Raw genomic sequence first — 24,297 nt, 5'->3', positions numbered from 1 at the left:
GCTGAGCACTTGATGGCTGCTTTTCCTTCACTCTGCGGTCCGACTCATCCCAAACAATCTCAATTTGGTTGAGGTCAAGGGATTGTGGAGGCCAGGTCATCTGATGCAGCACTCCATCACTCTCCTTCTTGGTCAAATAGTCCTTACACAGCCTGGAGGTGTGTTGGGTCATTGTCCTGTTGAAAACAAATGATAGTCCCACTAAGCCCAAAGCAGATGGGATGGCGTATCGCTGCAGAATGCTGTGGCAGCCATGCTGGTTAAGTGTGCCTTGAATTCTAAATAAATCACAGACAGTGTCACCAGCAAAACACCCCCACACCATCACACCTCCTCCTCCATGTTTTATGGTGGGAAATACACATGCAGAGATCATCCGTTCATCTACACCGCGTCTCACAAAGACATAGCAGTTGGAACCAAAAATCTCCAATTTGGACTCCAGACCAAAGGACACATTTCCACCGGTCTAATGTCCATTGCTTGTGTTTCTTGGCCCAAGCAAGTCTCTTCTTATTATTGGTGTCCTTTGCAGCACTTCGACCATGAAGGCCTGATTCACACAGTCTCCTCTGAACAGTTGACGTTGAGATGTGTCTGTTACTTATTTATTTTGGCTGCAATTTCTGAGGCTGGTCTTTAATGAACTTACCCTCTGCAGCAGAAGTAACTCTGGGTCTTCCAATGAACTTATCCTCTGCAGCAGAAGTAACTCTGGGTCTTCCATTCCTGTGGCGGTCCTCATGAGAGCCAGTTTCATTATAGCGCTTGATGTTTTTTGTGACTGCATTTGAAGAAACTTTTAAAGTTCTTGAAATGTTCCGTATTGACTGACCTTCGTGTCTTAAAGTAATGGTGGACTGTTGTTTCTCTTTGCTTATTTGAGCTGTTCTTGTCATAATATGGACTTGGTCTTTTACCAAATAGGGATATCTTCTGTATACCACCCCTATCTTGTCACAACACAACTGATTGGCTCAAACACGTAAAGAAGGAAAGAAATTCCACAAATTCACTTTTAATAAGGCACACCTGTTAATTAAAATGCATTCCAGGTGACTACCTCATGAAGCTGGTTGAGAGAATGCCAAGAGTGTGCAAAGCTGTCATCAAGGCAAAGGGAGGCTATTTGAAGAATCTCAAATATAAAATATATTTTGATTTGTTTATCACTTTTTTGGTTACTACAAGATTCCATATGTGTTATTTCATAGTTTCTGCAATGTAGAAAATAGTAAAAATAAAGAAAAATCCTTGAATGAGTAGGTGCCCTAAAACGTTTGACCGGTAGTGTATATATACTGTATAATGTATTGTAGTCCCCTACCATTACAATATAATCATTTGTATCTTGGAGACATAATCATGAGATTATCATACATTTTGTCAAAGAAGTTTGGATCGTCATTATTCGGCCCATATATATTTATGAGCCACGTCTGTTTATCATCAAGTAGTATATTCAAAGCAATCCATCTTCCTTGAGGATCCATTTTACCGGATTGCACCTCAAGATCTACTGTAGATTGTCTTTCAGTAGGATTATAAGACCTTTTGAATTCCTTAGCCCATGACAGAAATAGATTCCACCATCCTACTCTTCTTTCCCCCGGCCACTTCGTCAGAAGATATTGAACGAGTTTCCTGTAAACAATAAATATGGTAATCCTTCTCCTTTAGCCATGTGAAAACTGCTCTTCTTTTCCTATTATCAGCCAAACCATTAGAATTATAGCTAGCTGCAATTCAATTCATCAGTTACCACGATTTACCACGATGGGTTATATTTTGAGATACTAACCACTATCCTTAACACTTTTATGAAATACTTATCCATGCTTACCGGTACCACCAGAATCAATACCTGTCCATTATCCACATAGCTGTACCATGATAGATGCACTGCTGTACAAACTGTAGCTGTGCCATGATAGATGCACTGCTGTACAAACTGTAGCTGTGCCCTGATAGATGCACTGCTATGCAAACTGTAGCTGTGCCCTGATAGATGCACTGCTGTACAAACTGTAGCTGTGCCCTGATAGATGCACTGCTGTACAAACTGCAGCTGTGCCATGATAGATGCACTGCTGTACAAACTGTAGCTGTGCCATGATAGATGCACTGCTGTACAAACTGTAGCTGTGCCCTGATAGATGCACTGCTGTACAAACTGTAGCTGTGCCCTGATAGATGCACTGCTGTACAAACTGTAGCTGTGCCCTGATAGATGCACTGCTGTACAAACTGTAGCTGTGCCCTGATAGATGCACTGCTGTACAAACTGCAGCTGTGCCATGATAGATGCACTGCTGTACAAACTGTAGCTGTGCCATGATAGATGCACTGCTGTACAAACTGTAGCTGTGCCCTGATAGATGCACTGCTGTACAAACTGTAGCTGTACCATGATAGATGCACTGCTGTACAAACTGTAGCTGTGCCATGATAGATGCACTGCTGTACAAACTGTAGCTGTACCATGATAGATGCACTGCTGTACAAACTGTAGCTGTGCCCTGATAGATGCACTGCTGTACAAACTGTAGCTGTGCCATGATAGATGCACTGCTGTACAAACTGTAGCTGTACCATGATAGATGCACTGCTGTACAAACTGTAGCTGTGCCCTGATAGATGCACTGCTGTACAAACTGTAGCTGTGCCCTGATAGATGCACTGCTGTACAAACTGTAGCTGTGCCATGATAGATGCACTGCTGTACAAACTGTAGCTGTGCCCTGATAGATGCACTGCTGTACAAACTGTAGCTGTGCCCTGATAGATGCACTGCTGTACAAACTGTATCTGTGCTATGATAGATGCACTGCTGTACAAACTGTAGCTGTGCCATGATAGATGCACTGCTGTACAAACTGTAGCTGTGCCATGATAGGTGCACTGCTGTACAAACTGTAGCTGTACCATGATAGATGCACTGCTGTACAAACTGTAGCTGTGCCATGATAGATGCACTGCTATACAAACTGTAGCTGTGCCATGATAGATGCACTGCTGTACAAACTGTAGCTGTACCCTGATAGATGCACTGCTGTACAAACTGTAACTCCAGCAGCAGACTAAGTATACCTCCAGTATACCTCCTATACACAGGGATCCTTGGACCCATAAGAAGTTGGGACCCATCTCTTGAAAAGAGCACGAGGTGCCACCCACTTACAACCAGTTCAGCAGCGCTAAGCAGTTCTGACCCTTTGTCTCAGTTGTACTACATAACTTTAGTGTTTGTATTGATTTTTTCTGAATACCTTCATTTCTTTCATATTTGACGGGACAGTGTGCGTAATAATGTAGCCACTTCCTCCAAAATGATAGCTACCTTTGACAAAGCAACCGGCAGTAGAACATTTACATTTAGGGAAGCAGATATTATTTTATGTTATCGCTTGAGATTCCATCCCATCCCTATAGCCTCGGTTGTGGGATGCATGCACACACACGCGCCCCCCACACACACATACACATCTCGAACAGCTCTCCCCTTCCGCTCGTACATTCACCTACAAACACACACACTCAACTTCAAGCTCTGGCACACGAGTCATCCGACAGACCCTCCACACAGTTGTTCCACCCTCGAGCCCTGCTCAAGAGTAGACTTGCGCGTACCGCTGTAGCCGTTCAACAGGAGTGCCAAAATGTTCCGGGATGGGTAGATTTTGAGTGTGTAATGTCTAGTCCTGGCTGATGGAGCCCGGAAACCCCCCTCCCCCTCAACACATGAACGCTGGTCCCCAGAGAAGACCCTTCTTCCCCCGGCACTTCTGTGCAGTCCGACCGCTAAGACTTATGCTGCGCCGCCAGGACAACAGTGTTATCCCCCTTTGTGAATGTCCACGTGCGACCCCAGCCCCCTACGGGTTACTACAGCCAGTATTGCCATCACTGGTACTACCTGGGAGGAGGTCTCCGCCAGAATTCCCCGGCGAGATATGAGGTCATCAAAGTTCTCTTTGCAGCTTTGAGATTCTCCCTGTATTTTATGCTCACCCATACGGGGCTTAGTTGGAACATCTCACATTTAACGATTCCGTCCAGCCAAATCGTAGTGACCTAGTAATCGGTATTGTACACACACCTCCACGGCAGTATAAAAGTCTGGCTATATTTGATGCGCAGCTTTGTGTATGTGTAGGCCTAGAAAGGAAATCAACATGGCAACCGGGGAAACATAACAATGCACCTACGGAGCGCAGCATCTGTGCGCGCGGGCTACTGATGTGAGGGAAGATGAGGAGGACCGGAAGTCAACATTGATAGCTTTCTACTTCTATAATTGATTTTATTGAGAAAGAAATGTGTTGCCCATAATTAAGCTATTTATCAGAGTTATTGACCTCGCAATAAGCCAGATTTGAGTAACTACATTACATTACATTGAAGCGGCTATGTAATACTGCTGAAAGTAGGCGGATTTGAGAAAACCTCATTCATTTAAACAGTCTTCATTTTAATTTGACTTAAAACTAGAGGGCTTTGTGTTGAAACCAATTTCATGCATGTTTTTTTAAATTATTCCCCCCCAATTTCATAGTATCCAATTGTTAGTAGTTACTATCTTGTCTCATCGCTACAACTCCCATATGGGCTCGGGAGAGACATGCGTCCTCCGAAACACAACCCAACCAAGCAGCACTGCTTCTTAACACAGCACGCGTCCCACCCAGAAGCCAGCCGCACCAATGTGTCAGAGGAAACACCGTGCACCTAGCGACTTGGTCAGCGCGCACTGCACCCAGCCCGCCACAGGAGTCGCTAGTGCGCGATGAGACAAGGATATCCCTACCGGCCAAACCCAGACGACGCTAGGCCAATTGTGTGTCGCCCCATGGACCTCCCGGTCGCGACAGAGCCTGGGCTTGAACCCAGACAGCACTGCCTTAGACCCGGGAGGCCCTGAAACCAATGTCTTACTATTTAAGAAACTGACAGACTAAATTATAGGCCAATTGCTTCAGTCATCATGCACTGGTTAAATATCTCTGTGTCAGTGAAGGGCTTGGTGTGTTAAGTTAAAACCAGGGCTTGAATTGAAGGGGGTATGTTATACCTTTGGTGCCATTGTTGTGATGAACTTGTGAGGTAGTTGAAGAGAACCTTTATAGCTGATTGGCTGACGGTGGGACATTTTATTTTATTTTTTTATTTTACCTTTATTTTACTAGGCAAGTCAGTTAAGAACACATTCTTATTTTCAATGACGGCCTAGGAACAGTGGGTTAACTGCCTGTTCAGGGGCAGAACAACAGATTTGTACCTTGTCAGCTCGGGGATTTGAACTTGCAACCTTTCGGTTACTAGCCCAATGCTCTAACCACTAGGCTACCCTGCCTTGCATCTGCTCTTAGCACTGCTCACACTTGGCGAAAATGGCCGATATGAGGCCCAATATAGTAAACATGTTTGAAAAGAATTGGGGTGCCATAGAACAGTAGGTTGAAATGGGGACAGAGCTCCATAGTTATACTGTTTGGCGATGAAGGGGTTTGTTCATTTTATTCCCAAATGTTTAAGATGTTCTACCTTGAAGGCAAAACGAATGAAACAACTCTATAAAAAGCTCTCTTTCCTGCTTTCCCTCATTCTTTATTTTCTACTTCTCTTCTCCTTCATTCTGTCTCTCATGTCTTCCCCTGCAGCCACTAGTTCCACTAAGCTGGAGGATCTGAGCTCCCTGGATGATCAACGGAGTGCTGCTCCCCAGCGAAGCTCCATCAAACAGCCCTGGAACAGCACAGGGGGAAGGGACGCCAAAGGTATGGTACTGTTTGTGTGTGTGTGTGTGTGTGTGTGTGTGTGTGTGTGTGTGTGTGTGTGTGTGTGTGTGTGTGTGTGTGTGTGTGTGTGTGTGTGTGTGTGTGTGTGTGTGTGTGTGTGTGTGTGTGTGTGTGTGTGTGTGTGTGTGTGTGCATGCAGGCATTTATGCAGGCATGTGTGTGTGTGCAGGTCCGGCACTAGCCTTTTGGGGGCCCAAGGCAATATTTGGTCGGGCCCCCTCCCCACTTCACAGGCAAAACCTTTTAGTGGACCCCCTCTTGACTGAGGAGAGAAAACATTTAAGTCCATTTCCTGCAATTCTACACATTTTATCATGGGGTGGAGGGAAAAAAAGTGCAGTTTTACAGTTAATTTCCAAAAATGATACACTACATGAAAAAAATTATGTGGACACCTGCTCGTCGAACATCTCATTCCAAAATCATGGGCATTAATAAGGAGTTGGTTCCCCCTTTCCTGCTATAACAGCCTCCACTCTTCTGGGAAGGCTTTCCACTAGATGTTGGAACATTGCTGCAGGGACTTGCTTCCATTCAGCCACGAGCATTAGTGAGGTCGGGCACTGATGTTGGGTGATTAGGCCTGGCTCGCAGTCAGCGTTCCAATTCAAAGGTGTTCGATGGGGTTGAGGTCAGAGCTCTGTGCAGGCCAGTCAAGTTCTTCCACACTGATCTCGACAAACCATTTCTGTATAGACCCCGCTTTGTGCACGGGGGCAAAAAAACAGGAAAGGGCCTTCCCCGAACTGCACAGAATCGTCTAGAATGTCATTGTATGCTGTAGCGTTGACATTTTTGCATTCAATGGAACTAAGGAGCCTAGCCTGAACCATGAAAAACAGCCCCAGACCATTATTCCTCCTCCACCAAACTTTACAGTTGGCACTATGCATTCGGGCAGGTAGGGTTCTCCTGGCTTCTGATGAATTGACTTGTTGGAAAGGTGGCATCCTTTGATGGTGCCAAGTTGAAAGTCACTGAGCTCTTCAGTATGGCCATTCTACTGCCAGTGTTTGTCTATGGAGATTGCATGGCTGTGTACTCAATTTTATACACCCGTCAGCAGCGGTCAGGGATCCTGGGCAGGTGCCCTTGGTACGTGGTCGGCAATTCAGCCATGATTACTACAAGTTTAGATAGCTGGCTAGACTAACTTACCAATCTAAAAATGTTTTGCTGACATGGGCTAATTGAGTGACTGTCAGTGACTGACATAACAAGAGGAAAACTTCTGATGCACAACTAAATTTCGAAATTGCATCTTGAAACCGATTAACTAACCTGCTAATATTGTTGCACTCGCTAAGTCTAGGGGTCCTATGTCCAGTTGCATGGTCTGTAACCTGAATGAATGTGTGCATTTTTGTGAGAAATCAGCGTTACCTTACCTTAAGCCCGGGGCCAGCTCTGCCTTGACTCCTTTGGGTCGACGAGCCGAAGTGGATTATTATGTTCAGATGGTGACAGGAACAAATATATACAAAAAAGGAAAACTACAAACAGGCCTAAATGAAAGACTCAAACCCAAACGAAAGGCCTCATGGCCACCAAACCAACCAGCCGCCTCACGGCTCTCTAAACTAGCACTCTGACTGACGATCATCTTAATTGGCAGTCATTTATGTGCTTATCAAGGCTAAGCTCAGCATCTAGATCCGGTTACTGCCACCTGGGGGATGAAGTGTGGAGGTGGATCCTGGATTGTGTGTTTGTCTATGTCACAACATTAACCTTCACCCCATATCATAACGCGCTCAACAGTAAGTCGAGACCCCGACTGAGATCCTGCCTTAGTGCATGCAATTATTGTGTTACACCACCATACACAATTATATTATTGTTGTACACCACATTACTCTTTAAAAGGAACAGGAAGTCATGTTAGTAACCCCTGTGTTCTTCTCTTTTCTCTTCGTCCAGCGCGCTTCGCTCCCTTCAAATCAGGCGACATCGTGCTGAAGCCGTTGTTGTTTGAGGTTCCTGCCGACGCCATGGATGCACCGTTCCAAGGCCGTGATTGGCTGTTCCATCGGCTAGAGGAGGTCCTAAGGGAGAGTGACACCTGCGAGGGCCGTGGGGCCGTTATCGTGGGCGATGTGGGCTTCGGCAAGACGGCCGTCGTCTCGCGGCTGGTGGCTCTCAGTTGCCATGGAGGTCACATGCAACAGGTCCCCACCCAGAGCCCCTGCACCTCCCCCAAAAGTAAGAGACACATTTCCCTTCTCTGGAGGTACTTTGTTTGAAATGATCAACAGGAGGAACCTCTTGATATGCAACATCTCTTTTTTGAGAAAGCTGCCACTTCCCTGTTCCCCGGAATGGAAGGATGAACGGTTGGTTACTCATTCAGCGAAGGGTGATTTAAACATTCACATTTGTCATTATGAGTTTGACAATTTTAGAACGAGGCAAAAGCCAACCCGAAATTGTCTACCTTGAGATCCGTCATGCTTTTGCCGAACCATCACTCGCAAGTAGCAGAGGGTCCATCAGATATTTTGGTCCTAGTGGATGAGCCACACAAAGACACAGGAATAAAACCTTTGAAAGCTATGACTGATTGTGTGGTGATTGGTGTTACACAAACGCAAGCGTTGCTACGTCAGTAGCTAGGTACAGTACCACACTTTTCTCCCACCATCCATGGCCGTGAATTCACACCGCATATCGTTTTCTCGGGTCCCCATCCAGCAAATTGATACAGTGCACCATATGGCACGCCAGTAATGACATCAAGTAATGACATCATTTAGGTTGAGAGTAGGAATCTGCTTTCATGTGCCTACTCAGGGAAATATATTATAGACAGTGACCTAATTATAGTGCACGATGATAAATGCCTGACAGAGACTGAAGTGATTTGCCATTGTGACTCAGGGCCTTATTTAATTAACATTGTTTACTGGAGATATGTTTAGATCCATTATGGAAACCAGTCCACAATGATGCTTTTAACATGCTCTCTCGTAGTCACAGCACAAGATTTTGTATTTTTTTTGTCTCGTCATGAGTGCTGGTTTTCAAAAAACTCATTGAATGATTATTATTCTCCTCCAACTTCCATTGAAAAAAGTAATGACAGTCCACATGTGTGTCTTGCTGTGTCCCTCTTGCAGGTGGGGATAGGGGGACAGACGGAGCCTCCAAACAGCCGCCCCAGCCCAGCATCCCCACCACAGACCCCCAGCCCAGCGAAACAACCTGCCCCGGGACACCAGAGGCACACCGAGACGATGCTGTCAAACGCCTGGCCAGCAAGGTACGTACACACACACACACATACATACACAAACACAGACACCTCTGGATCTCTAATCCAATCACACAATTCTGGGTTGTCAATCAAAAAAGGAATTGCATGTAAGGTGATATACTTATTGAGTCATTTTATTTGACATTTTAGTAATTTAACAGACATGAAAGAGGAAGACATCACAAAACAGTTCCGAGAGCTGGGAAAAAAATACTCATTATTTCAAAACTATGCATTTTGCTGATAGAATCTTATCGTCCCAAGTCCTTGATTATTTATATCATAGGTTCTGGTCCTCTTTTTTATTTTTAAGAAGAAGAATGGCCATAATCAAATCAAATGTATTTATATAGCCCTTCGTACATCAGCTGATATCTCAAAGTGCTGTACAGAAACCCAGCCTAAAACCCCAAACAGCAAGGGGGTGGCCAGTCCTCTTCTGGCTGTGCCGGGTGGAGATTATAACAGAACATGGCCAAGATGTTCAAATGTTCATAAATGACCAGCATGGTCGTATAATAATAAGGCAGAACAGTTGAAACTGGAGCAGCAGCACGGCCAGGTGGACTGGGGACAGCAAGGAGTCATCATGTCAGGTAGTCCTGGGGCATGGTCCTAGGGCTCAGGTCCTCCGAGAGGGAGAAATAAAGAGAGAATTAGAGAGAGCATATGTGGGGCGGCCAGTCCTCTTCTGGCTGTGCCGGGTGGAGATTATAACAGAACATGGCCAAGATGTTCAAATGTTCATAAATGACCAGCATGGTCGAATAATAATAAGGCAGAACAGTTGAAACTGGAGCAGCAGCACGGCCAGGTGGACTGGGGACAGCAAGGAGTCATCATGTCAGGTAGTCCTGGGGCATGGTCCTAGGGCTCAGGTCCTCCGAGAGAGAGAAAGATTCACACCGGACACCGAATAGGACAGGAGAAGTACTCCAAATATAACAAACTGACCCTAGCCCCCGACACATAAACTACTGCAGCATAAATACCGGAGGCTGAGACAGGAGGGGTCAGGAGACACTGTGGCCCCATCCGAGGACACCCCCGGACAGGGCCAAACAGGAAGGATATAACCCCACCCACTTTGCCAAAGCACAGCCCCCACACCACCACATAATGTAAGCTCTTTATGGTAAAACAAATAAATACAAGTACATTTGAGAATGTTTACGGCCCTTGGGAGAGGCATGGCTGTTTTTGTCTTGTTCTACAGTATTAAACTTACCAAATGTTATTGATAACTAGCAAGTAGTTTACTGACTTTTGGTGTCAGGGACTCGAGAAATATGTCCGTTTAACTCAACCAGAGCTAATGTTTTTTTTAGTTATCCATAGGATATAGTGCATTTGTCATTTTAGGGAATTATCACTTCGACAAATGTGTGATGACCATTAAATAATATATCTGACGACATGATTAGAAAGAAGGAAGGCTCTTTTCTTTATTTAATCATTAAATGTCTGTATTTTTCCATTGAAATGCAAATAATTGTAACATTCTGTGCCACATATAACCTAAGGTTCTAATTGTGATTCTTTCCCCCACTTAGTATTTTGATACTCTGCACTTTTAGGTACCTTGAATGGGTTCTGAAAGAAGAATTCAATTCAAAACAGTTCTGAGATCTGGGATGTGAAAACATTCATGCTCAATATCTCAGAACTACGCCTTGCGCAGATAGTAGGCTTCTTTCTTGAATCACTGCCAATAGACCAACTCCTAATTCCTCTATAATTGGTCTCAGAGATGAAGAGTCGTGCAGCTTCACGTAGTAATACTGTTGAGTTTGACAAATTGGGTTCCAAGGCAACTGGAGTAGGTTTCTGACTGACTGGAGAAGGTTTCTGACTGACTGGAGAAGGTTTCTGACTGACTGGAGAAGGTTTCTGACTGACTGGAGAGGGTTTCTGACTGACTGGAGAAGGTTTCTGACATCTGTTTGTCCCTTTTGATGAGTTCCTGAATTCAAGATGACCCCTGGGTGTATGGATACTTCTCCGTCCTCAACAAAATGAACAAGATGGCTCTGTTAACTGTATGTTCATGTAATTACTGATATGGTGAATAATTAATAAAAAGCATCGAGTCCCAAAGACCGAAGTCCTGTCGGTTTTTGTTTCCTAGGAAGAGTGTGTTTACTCTTAACATCCCTGGTATGTTTTTCCCCCGTTCCATTAAGTGGATCCGTCGTGGCTGCTTGATTAGCCAATCTGCTAATTAGCAACTAATCGCAGTCACTTTAGCCTAATGGAGTAAATCAAATGCTGATTTGTGAGATGGAGATATTCAAAGTCTGTTGAGGACTTACTTCTCTGGAAAGTTCAAGACACTCATGGCAGTCAAAACACTGAAAGAGCGTTATTGAAGTGCTCAATTAGGGAGCCTCTCTTTCTCTCACTCCCCCTCTCCCTCTCTCTCTCTCTCTCTCTCTCTCTCTCTAGGTGGTGTCCTACCACTTCTGCCAGGCTGACAACACCTACACCTGCCTGGTCCCAGAGTTTGTGCACAGTGTCGCCGCCCTGCTGTCCAGAGCGCCACAGCTCAGCGGCTACAGGGAGCTGCTGCTAAAGGAACCTCATATACAGAGCATGCTCAGTCTGCGCTCCTGTGTCCAGGACCCCATCGCTGCCTTCCGCAGGGGAGTCCTGGAGCCCCTCGTCAACCTGCGGAAGGGTATCTACTAACTTACTCCTGCAGTCTCCATGTTCTCACCCTGCTTCAACCCCTCCCCACCCCCTTCATCCACTTCTGTAAGTGGTAACACCTGCAGCTGCTACTCACCAGCTAGACGGCACCTCCAACCCCTCCTCTTACAGTTTGATGAATTGTCATGCGCCCCCTGAAACGGTTGATTAGGACTCCGTGGTGGGCTCCTAGATCATTTTGGGATAATAAGTTCACTAGTTAAAAACGCTACAGACCGTGACACAATTCTAACTTCAAAAACAACATAACTTCAAACAACAACCTTTTTCACTTTAGGAGTATCCATACCAATCAATATGCATTTACACAGGCAGCCCAATTTTGATCTTTTGCCCAATTGTTGGCAAAAAAGCTGATCTGATTGGTTAAAAGACCAATTAGTCAAAAAAATAATAGGAACATGCAGCCTTAGATCAGTATTTTAGCAATGATCAGCATTATAAGGCTGCTTATACACAGGCAGCCAGATTCTAATATTTTCCCACTAATTAGTCTTCGGACCAATCAAATCAGCACTTTTGCCAATAATTGGACAAAAGATCAGAATTGGGCTGCCTGTGTAAACGCTGCCTCAGTGCTTTAATCCAGTGTATTATTCTTACTGTATGGGATAAAACAAGAGGGCAGGACTTGCAAGGTCACTGCAGTACATAACAGGCCATATCAATGTAAGAGACCATCTCTGGTAGATCTCATGATATAGTAGCCAGTCAGCCTGATCAATAGGTTGTTAGTTCAGTAGCCTCCACCACACGTCCTCCGTCTTTATGATGTGGACTAGTGGATGACTGTGACAGAGTGTATAGAGTGATATAAGCTCCACACAGTCAGGGAGGGCTGTATTAGAGGCTGCGTCGGCGGCTCAGCTAGACTGGAACAGGATAGATATGCCTCTGTGATCCCCCCTCTCCTGTCTTATTAAAAGTAATGGTTGCGATGATGAGGGGCCCGTACAGGAGACTGAGGAGAGGTGACTGGTGTTCTCACCCTCCATCTGAGGTGCAAGTCCCTCTGTGACATTACTCATGAAGTATAAAATGGGAAAGGGGAATGGAAGCAGGGCTGGTCTAAAGAAGGGCACTACATAGGGACTAGGGTATCATTTTGGACGGACCCCAGGTTAGATATTCCAGAGCCTGCACACGTCGATCTCTTACCCCCTGAGCCTGATAAACGGCACTGTGTCTTTTCGGCTGGTGTTCCATTGAGTACCACAACCTCCTTTCTTTCTTTCTTTCTTTCTTTCTTTCTTTCTTTCTTTCTTTCTTTCTTTCTTTCTGACATTAATGGTGGCATTTTGACAATGCAGCACTGTGGAATTCAACCATATCACTTCAAACAGTTGCGGCGTCATGTACAGTATTTCAAAATACGTTTGGAACACGGCAGCTATGTGCCTTACATTTACGTCCTAAACCTGCTTCAATTATTGCCCGTATGTTATGTACTTGTTCTCTCTCTCTCTCTCTCTCTCTCTCTCTCTCTCTCTCACTTTCTCTCTTTTCCTCTCTCTCTCTCTCTCTCTCTCTCTCTCTCTCTTTCTCTCTTTTCTCTCTCTCTTTCTCTCTCTCTCTCTCTTTCTCTCTTTTCTCTCTCTCTCACCTTTCTCTCTTTTCCTCTCTCTTTTCCTCTCTCTCACCTTTCTCTCTTTTCTCTCTCTCTCACTCTTTTCCTCTCTCTCACCTTTCTCTCTTTTCCTCTCTCTTTCTCTCTCTCTCTCTTTCTCTCTCTCTCTCTTTTCTCTCTCTCTCTCTCTCTCTCTCTCTCTCTCTCTCTCTCTCTCTCTCTCTCTCTCTCTCTCTCTCTTCTCTCTTTTTTCTCTCTCTCTTTTCTCTCTCTCTCTCTCTCTCTCTCTCTCTCGCTCTCGCTCTTTTTTACTCCAACTCCCATCTTCCCGCTCTCTCTCTCCTCTCTCTCTCTCTCTCTCTCTCTCCGATCTTCCCCGTTTCTCCCAATTCCACCACCCTTCTGTTTCCCTGTGTAGAAAGGAAGATCCCGGAAGAAGACTTCATCCTCCTGGTTGATGGTTTGAACGAGGCAGAGTTCCACAAGCCGGACTACGGAGACACCGTCGCTTCCTTCATCACCAAGATCGTCTCCAAGTTCCCCTCCTGGCTCAAACTGTTGGTCACTGTCAGGACCTGTCTGCTGGTGAGGAGAGGACAGTCACAAAGCACAGATAAACGATCGTAACCAGTGTATGTGAGTGATGCATTTGCCTCTACCCAGGGACCCAGGCTTTTGTTGGTACAGTACAGTCTGTTAGAGTCTTGTCTGTGCACCGTAGAAACTATGGTTTGAGTCTCTGATACAGGGCTCACTTTCTCCTGCTATACTTTAACTAAAAGAAGCTTAGTACATCTGGGTTTGCCCATAGTTCACTGGCCTTGTGTGTCTCATATGGTATGGCTTTGCTGGTCTGACCCAGGGGTACAGTAGCTCAGTCTAGCTGGTCAGCTTACTCCACCAGGGCCCGTTGGCGGTGGTTTCCTCCAACATGTTGGCTGGCCACTGATCCCTCCTGCTGCCTAACACAGTTTTCCCATAATCCTCCTGGATTACCACTCCGGGCCGTAACGCTCCTGGGAGCCTGCCTGACGTTATGTAACAGGAGTGCTGAGGACACCACACGCCACTACAGTGTGTGTGTGTGTGTGTTGGCAAGGTATGTTAGATGTTGATCCCCCTGCCTGCTCTCTATCCTCTCTCATCTCCCAATTGGTCCTTTCACAGGAAGTTGCCAATATCCTGTTTTAGGCACGGTCCCATCGAAGTTGCTATGCAACCAGGGCACTGTGAAATCATCGGATCACCGCACTTTAATCAAATCGTGCATGCACAGCAAGGAAATGAAACATCAATAATCATTTCATAATAACTTAGGTATTGCATTTGATTTATTCGTTTATGGCTGTAATTTTCTTCTCCTGGCTCAAACGTCACCATTTCTGATGGCATCTGTCATCTGAAGAGATTTGATGTGAATCGGTGAGAAAGCTGGCAGAATGAGAGTCAGTGGATTTGTGGCTCCCTATCCCCTATATACAGCTGTAGGATCTTAATTTGATCACCCCTTTTAGTGCTGAGAATTTTCATGCACCACAGGAAATGCAGTAAAACACGGTTACATTAATAGCATTGCACTCTTCATGTAGGCTAACTTTGGCCAGCACATTTTTGCCGAACCACCAATCAAGCAACATTATGGACGAAACGTTCAAATCCTGTTGCTGCGGGTTTATTTTGCTGTGACAATACTGGTCAAATGAAGATCCTACAGAAGAAGTGCCTGCGTACAGTGTTACACAATTACTGTATTTCATGTTTCCGTGAGTCAGAAGAAGCAGCAGCTTGAAGAGATGTAATGGGTGCCATCCTCTCCCTGACTAATCTGTTGTCCTGGCACATACAGCACCACCATAGTGAGCCAACACCGTTCTCATCCTCACTTGTATTATTCAGTGTTTTTCCCTCTTTCATGTTACCTGTCACAACTAGAAGAAAGGGTTCTCTCTGCTGTGATGCCGGAGCTGGAGGATAGAATTGTACTGTGTTGTATTGATTTTGTACTGCAGACTCTTGGGTGGGAAGTTGCGGTGTGCTCCTGGGCTCATGGTTGCAATGCATGTGGACTAAGTTCAACTCTGAGATATAACTAAGCTACGTTACACTTTGATCGAGAATGCAGTGTATGATATATACGGTTTCAGGAGATCCATTTTTGTCAGACATAATTCCACGACATATAGAATTTGACAATATAATCGCTGTCTCCTGTCTCCCCAGGAGATCACCACCCTCCTACCCTTCTCCAGAATCTCACTGGACGACTTCCCAGAGAGCAGCGAGATCGGCGGGGACCTTAGCGACTACATCCAACACCGGGTCATCGTCAGCCCCGAGATTGCCGCCAACGTCACCACGCCCAACGGCACCGTCCCCGACCCCCTCCTCCTCAGCAAGTTCAACACCCACCTGGCCTCTCGCAGCCAGGGCTCCTTCCTCTACCTAAAACTGACCCTGGACCTGTTCCAGAGGGCCCACCTGGTTCTCAAGGGAGGCAACTACATGGTAGTGCCCGTCTCTCTGGCTGAGGTGAAGGAATTAATACATTTTATTTGGCAAATCTTTCAAAATACATGGTTTCCCAGACAGATTAAACCTAGTCCTGGACTGAACAGCATGGTCAATGGAGAATCTCCATTGAAAATCGTTTTTTAGTCCAGTACTACACTTAATCTGTGCCTGGGACACCAGCCCATAGAGTTGCTCCAGCGAAGGAAGTAAAACACGCAGGATTCAAAACACAATCAAGTCAACCAACTTATTTCCATTGTGGTCCTCTTTATCATCAGGTGTACCTGCTGCAGTGCCATGCGGGGTTCGAAGGGGACCAAACCTTCGAGCGGGTGCTGCCCGTACTCAACGTGGTGCTGGCCTCGTTACACCCGCTGACGGACGAGCAGCTGTTCCGGGCGCTGAACGCTGGGGGCGTGAGAGGAGAGATGTCCTGGGAGGACTTCCAACAACGCCTGGAGACCCTGGCCTGCGTCCTGGTGAGGAGAGAACACGTGAAAGACTATTGCGACACGGCCGTACGTTGTTAGCTAGATCAGGTGGTAGTATACAACCATTTCATTGGGTGACGTTCACTCTGTGGGAGTTGCACTTGGCTCCCAGTGATAGTAACTATCTCAGCAACTTGTGGATTTATGACGACAACCTCTGTCTGATCTTGTGCCGTGTCCCTCTAGGTGAGGCGCAGGGACGGCACCCGCATGCTCTTCCACCCCTCCTTTAGAGAGTGGCTCGTGTGGAGGGCGGACGGAGAGAGCACCCACTTCCTCTGTGACCCCAGGAGTGGCCATGCTCTGTTGGCCTTCATGTTCTCCAGACAGGAGAGCAAGCTGAACCGGCAGCAGACCATGGAGCTGGGACATCATATCCTGAAAGCACACATCTTCAAGGTACCAGCTAGTATGTCTGAATGGACTACTAATGGGACGTTAATCCAAAGACTATCTGAGTTCAAATATGACAGTACAGTAGCTTCCCTCCTCTTCCTCTCTCCTCTTCCTCTCATACACTGAGGGGGGTTGATGGTGTGTTATGGAAGTTTTGAACCAGTGTTTCTCTCTCCTTATCTCTGCCTCTCTCTCTCTCAGGGTCAGAGTAAGAGGACAGGTGTGTCCTCCAGTGTTCTGCAGGCTCTGTGGGTGAGCTGGAGCACTGACAGCCTCTCTGCCGCCCTGGCCTCCCTCAGGAATCTCTACACACCCAACGTCAAGGTGAGACACACACGCACGCACGCACGCACGCACGCACGCACGCACGCACGCACGCACGCACGCACGCACGCACACACACACACACACACACACACACACACACACACACACACACACACACACACACACCTCTGCACACCCAACCTCTGCACTCCCAACATCAAGGTGAGAGACTCACATGCACGCATATACACATACGCACAACTTTAAAAAACAATTGTACCTACAGGTGAGTCGTCTGCTGATGCTGGGCGGGGCGAGTGTGAGCGGGCGTTCAGAGGTGCTTGGTCGTTCCCCTGTGCTGGGTGTGCACGCCCACCTGGGTCACCTTGAAATGGTGTCCCTGCTGCTGGAGCTGGGAGCGCCCGTAGACGGAGCCTCGGACAGCAGCATGACCCCCCTCTGTCTAGCCGCCGCAGCAGGACACACAGGACTGGCCAGCCTGCTCTGTAAGAAGGGAGCCAAGGTCAGTGGTCAGTTGTTAGTCCCATGCCGTTATCTCACCTTGTTGACAATTCCACCAAAATGTCAATCAAGTTGGAAGTTGATCTGCTGTGGGTTGTTGCAAAGCTTTGCCATTTCATAACTTAGAATATATAGTCATGCATCATAACTATCTGCTTCTGTTTGCTCTTTGGTGTTTAGGCTAGGTTACTGTAAATACGGTTGTGACAACTGTTGGTGTTCCAAGGGCTGTGTAAAAACATTGGATTCATTGATTGATTGATCTGTGTTTCTCCCTCTAGGTGGGCCATGTTGATAAGAGTGGTCAGTGTGCCCTGGTCCATGCTGGGCTGAGGGGCCACCCAGACATCATCCACTACCTGCTGAACCAGGACTGGGGCCCCACAGAGGCCCCGGAGGGCCAACAGCAGCATGGTGTGAAGAGCAGTGCGAAGGGCCAGGCCTTACAACAGGCCCTGACGGCCGCCTGTAGCATGGGACACACTCACGTAGGCTACTGCATACACACACTGACGAACACACACACCGTGTGCTCGCTTCAGATTCAACTTTTGTGTATTGCTTATAATAGTCATCGTGTTTAATATGGTCTCATTGTCAGGTTGCGAAGAGCTTACTGGAGCTGAAAGAGGACGATTTGGCTGTGCAGATAGACGCTCCCGACACGCTTTGGGGAGAGACGGGTACAGTGCACTTTCCCTTTGTCTGTATAATAATGTTTCTTTTCTGTTTTCTGTTTTCTGTTGCTTGTTTATGCTGCCTCTCGAAAGGTGGTTGGCATTCGTTGTTACCAAGCAGAGATCATTTGTTGTCATTCGCTTCCCAGTGAGCCTCTCAGGTGGTCTCCACTTGCCCACTGTACGTTTAATGTTTTCTGTAGCGTAGGATGCAAGCGAAGTGATATTGAGCCCGTGTGTTTGTTCTGGACTCAGAGATGTAGGTGAGCTCACTGGGGAAGAGAGGCTTGAAGAGTGTACAGTACTTGAGCTACTTTCAACCAACCGTACTTAAGATGGCAGGTTACACTCACGGACTTTAAGCGGCGCACATCTGCCGATGTGCCCTTGAGCAAGGCACTTAAACCTTAATTGCTCCTGCAAGTTTCTCTGGATAAGAGCGTCTGTAAAATGTTGAAAAGAGAAAGATCTGGTAACATTGGATTTATGATCCTGTTACGATGAAGCCGTTGTAGATATCAGATGGTGTTACCTCCATCTTCTAAAAGGATGTTCAGCAAACCTGTCTGGGCTCTTATATCCCTTATACTCTAATACAATCATAGGTGTTTCTCTGCTCTCAGTAAATACATGGGCTGGGGGATAGACAGCGCTCAACCACTGCCAATTGGAAGCATACATACAAATAACCTGGCTAATGCAAATATAGACTACTAAATAGGGCTATTGAAGGAAATCATGTATTTATGTTGATTACAGAGACCTGACTGGGCGATAAAATAAACAATAGTACCGATTTTAATGGCCTTCGTTTGTTTTATTGTTTGCGTTTACCATTCAGTCTAGCGTTGTTTTATTTTCATAAATATTGGTTTTTACATCGACAAATCCTCCCATGGTAGAGTTTTGATACTCTGCTGTACACCGAATGATTTTCCCTTCAGCTCTTCTAATCTATTCGGTGAAATGAGTCCTTGAATACTTTTCCCTGTGAAATTGTCCTCTCTCTATGCAAATGTGTTCCCGTGCCTGGTGGCTTCTCATTAGTGGAGAAGAATTAAGTTATTCTCCCTGGAGGGAGGACAATTGTCTACCTCTTCTGTGGGTGAGACGCCAAATGTTTACTGTATGTGAATGAAATAACATGGAACAGATAAATAACTATCGTAGCTGTAGCAGCTGTGTGTGTCAGTGACATATATGAGGTCAGTGACATATATGAGAGCTGTCAGAAGTAGTATTTATTGCTGTGGGTAAGTAGTTGATAGAACTGGACAGCATCAATGGATCATGTTTTTAATATTGTTGGTGAACTAGCTGTAGGAGCCATTCAACTCACTGGCCCCATTTAAAAAATAATATTTTCAATATGAGAATCTCCCTTTTGAATCAAAATATTTGATCCCACAATCAAGGCCCCAGCGAGAATTGAACTCGCGACCCCTGGTTTACAAGACCAGTGCTCTAACCACTGAGCTATGGAGCCTTGCCTATTAATACCTTACTGCAACAGGATATTTACATATCACACCCAGCTTACTCGAAAACAGAAAGAAGACCACACCCAGAGACATATTTATAAATATATGACTCTGGCCACACCTATTGTGACATCACTGACTCTACCACACAGCTGTTGGTTGGAGCAATCTGGCCAAACCAGCTGAGCTAGGCTGATGGCGTCTGGTAAAAGCAACTGACAGCTCTCCTCTCACTGTGCATGTGGTCTGCACGTCAGCCAGGGTAACAGACTCCTCCACGTTTCTTCAAACTCTCCTCAGATATTTGACATTGACAACAGAAGCACAGCTGTTCAGGCATGAATCCGCAATTGCGTATTTATTTATGAGTCAGTGATGCACGTCTGCCTTATCTTAGATTGAGAAGTGGTGAGTCACAAGACAAAGTATTCCTAAATGTATCAATCACAGCCACCATTTTTATTTTATTATGAAAGTGTTTCGTTATCTCAACTTTTTTTGCTCTGGCGTGAAGGGAAATTAGATAACGGAAATGAAATGAGTGAGGTGATTTGTAATTGAGTATGTGCTCATGTGGAACCATCGGTGGGACAGATGGGGAGGGCGTACCCTACACTGCGCCCACAGATGTCAATCATGTCATCATTCCCTCCCCACTGGCTTCCAGAACCAGATGGGTGATGTCACCTCTCCTGAGTATTTCATCATCCTAGCCAAGGTGAAGCAGGAGGCTGCATCAAAGAAAAGAAAATACAATTTCATTGGTTGTGTACACGTATCGAACACATTAAGTACACAGTGAAATGCTTGTGTTTTTAGCTCCAACAATGCAGTAATACCTAACAATACAAAACAATATACACAAATCCAAATAAAGGAATTAAGAGATATCTGGACGAGAGAGTCCAGATTCTAAATATATATGTATATGATAGTGTGTATAGACAGTATATGAATAGAAAAGGTGTGTACTGGAGTAGTTATACAGGATGAGCCTTGACTAGAATACAGTATATACAGTGTCTTGCGAAAGTATTCGGCCCCCTTGAACTTTGCGACCTTTTGCCACATTTCAGGCTTCAAACATAAAGATATAAAACTGTCTTTTTTTGTGAAGAATCAACAACAAGTGGGACACAATCATGAAGTGGAACGACATTTATTGGATATTTCAAACTTTTTAAACAAATCAAAAACTGAAAAATTGGGCGTGCAAAATTATTCAGCCCCCTTAAGTTAATACTTTGTAGCGCCACCTTTTGCTGCGATTACAGCTGTAAGTCACTTGGGGTATGTCTCTATCAGTTTTGCACATCGAGAGACTGAAATTTTTTCCCATTCCTCCTTGCAAAACAGCTCGAGCTCAGTGAGGTTGGATGGAGAGCATTTGCGAACAGCAGTTTTCAGTTCTTTCCACAGATTCTCGATTGGATTCAGGTCTGGACTTTGACTTGGCCATTCTAACACATGGATATGTTTATTTTTTAACCATTCCATTGTAGATTTTGCTTTATGTTTTGGATCATTGTCTTGTTGGAAGACAAAATCTCCGTCCCAGTCTCAGGTCTTTTGCAGACTCCATCAGGTCTTCCTCCAGAATGGTCCTGTATTTGGCTCCATCCATCTTCCCATCAATTTTAACCATCTTCCCTGTCCCTGCTGAAGAAAAGCAGGCCCAAACCATGATGCTCCCACCACCATGTTTGACAGTGGGGATGGTGTGTTCAGGGTGATGATTTTACGCCAAACATAACGTTTTGCATTGTTGCCAAAAAGTTCAATTTTGGTTTCATCTGACCAGAGCACCTTCTTCCACATGTTTGGTGTGTCTCCCAGGTGGCTTGTGGCAAACTTTAAACGACACTTTTTATGGATATCTTTAAGAAATGGCTTTCTTCTTGCCACTCTTCCATAAAGGCCAGATTTGTGCAATATACGACTGATTGTTGTCCTATGGACAGAGTCTCCCACCTCAGCTGTAGATCTCTGCAGTTCATCCAGAGTGATCATGGGCCTCTTGGCTGCATCTCTGATCAGTCTTCTCCTTGTATGAGCTGAAAGTTTAGAGGGACAGCCAGGTCTTGGTAGATTTGCAGTGGTCTGATACTCCTTCCATTTCAATATTATCGATTGCACAGTGCTCCTTGGGATGTTTAAAGCTTGGGAAATCTTTTTGTATCCAAATCCGGCTTTAAACTTCTTCACAACAGTATCTCGGACCTGCCTGGTGTGTTCCTTGTTCTTCATGATGCTCTCTGCGCTTTTAACGGACCTCTGAGACTATCACAGTGCAGGTGCATTTATACGGAGACTTGATTACACACAGGTGGATTGTATTTATCATCATTAGTCATTTAGGTCAACATTGGATCATTCAGGGATCCTCATTGAACTTCTGGAGAGAGTTTGCTGCACTGAAAGTAAAGGGGCTGAATAATTTTGCACGCCCAATTTTTTAGTTTTTGATTAGTTAAAAAAGTTTGAAATATCCAATAAATGTCGTTCCACTTCATGATTGTGTCCCACTTGTTGTTGATTCTTCACAAAAAAATACAGTTTTATATCTTCATGTTTGAAGCCTGAAATGTGGCAAAAGGTCGCAAAGTTCAAGGGGGCCGAATACTTTCGCAAGGTACCGTACATATAAAGTGGGTAAAACAGTATTTAAACATTATTAACGTGACCAGTGTTCAATAACTCTGTAGATAGTGTAGAGGTCTCTAAGGTGCAGGGTAGAGTAATGGATGCTCGCCGGCTAGTAACAGTCTCTAAGGTGCAGGGTAGAGTAATGGGTGCTAGCCGGCTAGTAACAGTCTCTACGGTGCAGGGTAGAGTAATGGGTGCTAGCTGGCTAGTAACAGTCTCTACGGTGCAGGGTAGAGTAGTGGGTGCTATCCGGCTAGTAACAGTCTCTAAGGTGCAGGGTAGAGTAATGGGTGCTAGCCGGCTAGTAACAGTCTCTACGGTGCAGGGTAGAGTAGTGGGTGCTATCCGGCTAGTAACAGTCTCTAAGGTGCAGGGTAGAGTAATGGGTGCTAGCCGGCTAGTAACAGTCTCTACGGTGCAGGGTAGAGTAATGGGTGCTAGCTGGCTAGTAACAGTCTCTACGGTGCAGGGTAGAGTAATGGGTGCTAGCCGGCTAGTAACAGTCTCTAAGGTGCAGGGTAGAGTAATGGGTGCTAGCCGGCTAGTAACAGTCTCTACGGTGCAGGGTAGAGTAATGGGTGCTAGCTGGCTAGTAACAGTCTCTACGGTGCAGGGTAGAGTAGTGGGTGCTATCCGGCTAGTAACAGTCTCTAAGGTGCAGGGTAGAGTAATGGGTGCTAGCCGGCTAGTAACAGTCTCTACGGTGCAGGGTAGAGTAATGGGTGCTAGCTGGCTAGTAACAGTCTCTACGGTGCAGGGTAGAGTAGTGGGTGCTATCCGGCTAGTAACAGTCTCTAAGGTGCAGGGTAGAGTAATGGGTGCTAGCCGGCTAGTAACAGTCTCTACGGTGCAGGGTAGAGTAATGGATGCTCGCCGGCTAGTAACAGTCTCTACGGTGCAGGGTAGAGTAGTGGGTGCTATCCGGCTAGTAACAGTCTCTAAGGTGCAGGGTAGAGTAATGGGTGCTAGCTGGCTAGTAACAGTCTCTAAGGTGCAGGGTAGAGTAGTGGGTGCTATCCGGCTAGTAACAGTCTCTACGGTGCAGGGTAGAGTAATGGGTGCTAGCTGGCTAGTAACAGTCTCTACGGTGCAGGGTAGAGTAATGGGTGCTAGCTGGCTAGTAACAGTCTCTAAGGTGCAGGGTAGAGTAATGGGTGCTAGCCGGCTAGTAACAGTCTCTACGGTGCAGGGTAGAGTAATGGGTGCTAGCTGGCTAGTAACAGTCTCTACGGTGCAGGGTAGAGTAGTGGGTGCTATCCGGCTAGTAACAGTCTCTAAGGTGCAGGGTAGAGTAATGGGTGCTAGCCGGCTAGTAACAGTCTCTACGGTGCAGGGTAGAGTAATGGGTGCTAGCTGGCTAGTAACAGTCTCTACGGTGCAGGGTAGAGTAATGGGTGCTAGCCGGCTAGTAACAGTCTCTACGGTGCAGGGTAGAGTAATGGGTGCTAGCTGGCTAGTAACAGTCTCTAAGGTGCAGGGTAGAGTAATGGGTGGCCGGCTAACAGTCTCTACGGTGCAGGGTAGAGTAATGGGTGCTAGCTGGCTAGTAACAGTCTCTACGGTGCAGGGTAGAGTAGTGGGTGCTATCCGGCTAGTAACAGTCTCTAAGGTGCAGGGTAGAGTAATGGGTGCTATCCGGCTAGTAACAGTCTCTACGGTGCAGGGTAGAGTAATGGGTGCTAGCCGGCTAGTAACAGTCTCTACGGTGCAGGGTAGAGTAATGGGTGTTAGCCGGCTAGTAACAGTCTCTACGGTGCAGGGTAGAGTAATGGGTGCTAGCCGACTAGTAACAGTCTCTACGGTGCAGGGTAGAGTAATGGATGCTAGCCGGCTAGTAACAAAACAAATCAAATTTTATTTGTCACATACACATGGTTAGCAGGTGTTAATGCGAGTGTAGCGAAATGCTTGTGCTTCTAGTTCCGACAGTACAGTAACAGTCACTAAGGTTCAGGGCAGGGTAGTAGTGACTGTTTAAC

General features: G+C 45.9%; 1 protein-coding gene and 1 non-coding gene across 2 annotated transcripts in view; one reads left to right on the top strand and one right to left on the bottom strand.

Moving 5' to 3' along the window:
- Window positions 1-24,297, top strand: part of LOC118363762 (protein TANC1-like) — a 58,417-nt gene that overhangs the window by 31,108 nt on the left and 3,012 nt on the right. Inside the window, exons 8-19 of the mRNA XM_035744966.2 lie at window positions 5,661-5,777; window positions 7,719-8,000; window positions 8,915-9,057; window positions 11,497-11,728; window positions 13,746-13,912; window positions 15,548-15,856; window positions 16,117-16,317; window positions 16,516-16,728; window positions 16,927-17,049; window positions 17,279-17,515; window positions 17,796-18,002; window positions 18,116-18,197. Coding sequence (XP_035600859.2) covers window positions 5,661-5,777; window positions 7,719-8,000; window positions 8,915-9,057; window positions 11,497-11,728; window positions 13,746-13,912; window positions 15,548-15,856; window positions 16,117-16,317; window positions 16,516-16,728; window positions 16,927-17,049; window positions 17,279-17,515; window positions 17,796-18,002; window positions 18,116-18,197 — 2,313 coding nt within the window. The remainder of the gene's footprint in view (window positions 1-5,660; window positions 5,778-7,718; window positions 8,001-8,914; window positions 9,058-11,496; window positions 11,729-13,745; window positions 13,913-15,547; window positions 15,857-16,116; window positions 16,318-16,515; window positions 16,729-16,926; window positions 17,050-17,278; window positions 17,516-17,795; window positions 18,003-18,115; window positions 18,198-24,297) is intronic.
- Window positions 19,605-19,677, bottom strand: trnat-ugu (transfer RNA threonine (anticodon UGU)). Its single transcript has one exon. It is a non-coding gene; the product is annotated as a tRNA-Thr (tRNA).

This window comes from Oncorhynchus keta, chromosome 30 (assembly GCF_023373465.1).
Source record: "Oncorhynchus keta strain PuntledgeMale-10-30-2019 chromosome 30, Oket_V2, whole genome shotgun sequence".
Taxonomy (NCBI): Eukaryota; Metazoa; Chordata; class Actinopteri; order Salmoniformes; family Salmonidae; genus Oncorhynchus; species Oncorhynchus keta.
The sequence above is the reverse complement of the archived record's forward strand: the minus strand, read 5'-3'. Positions and strand labels throughout refer to the sequence as shown.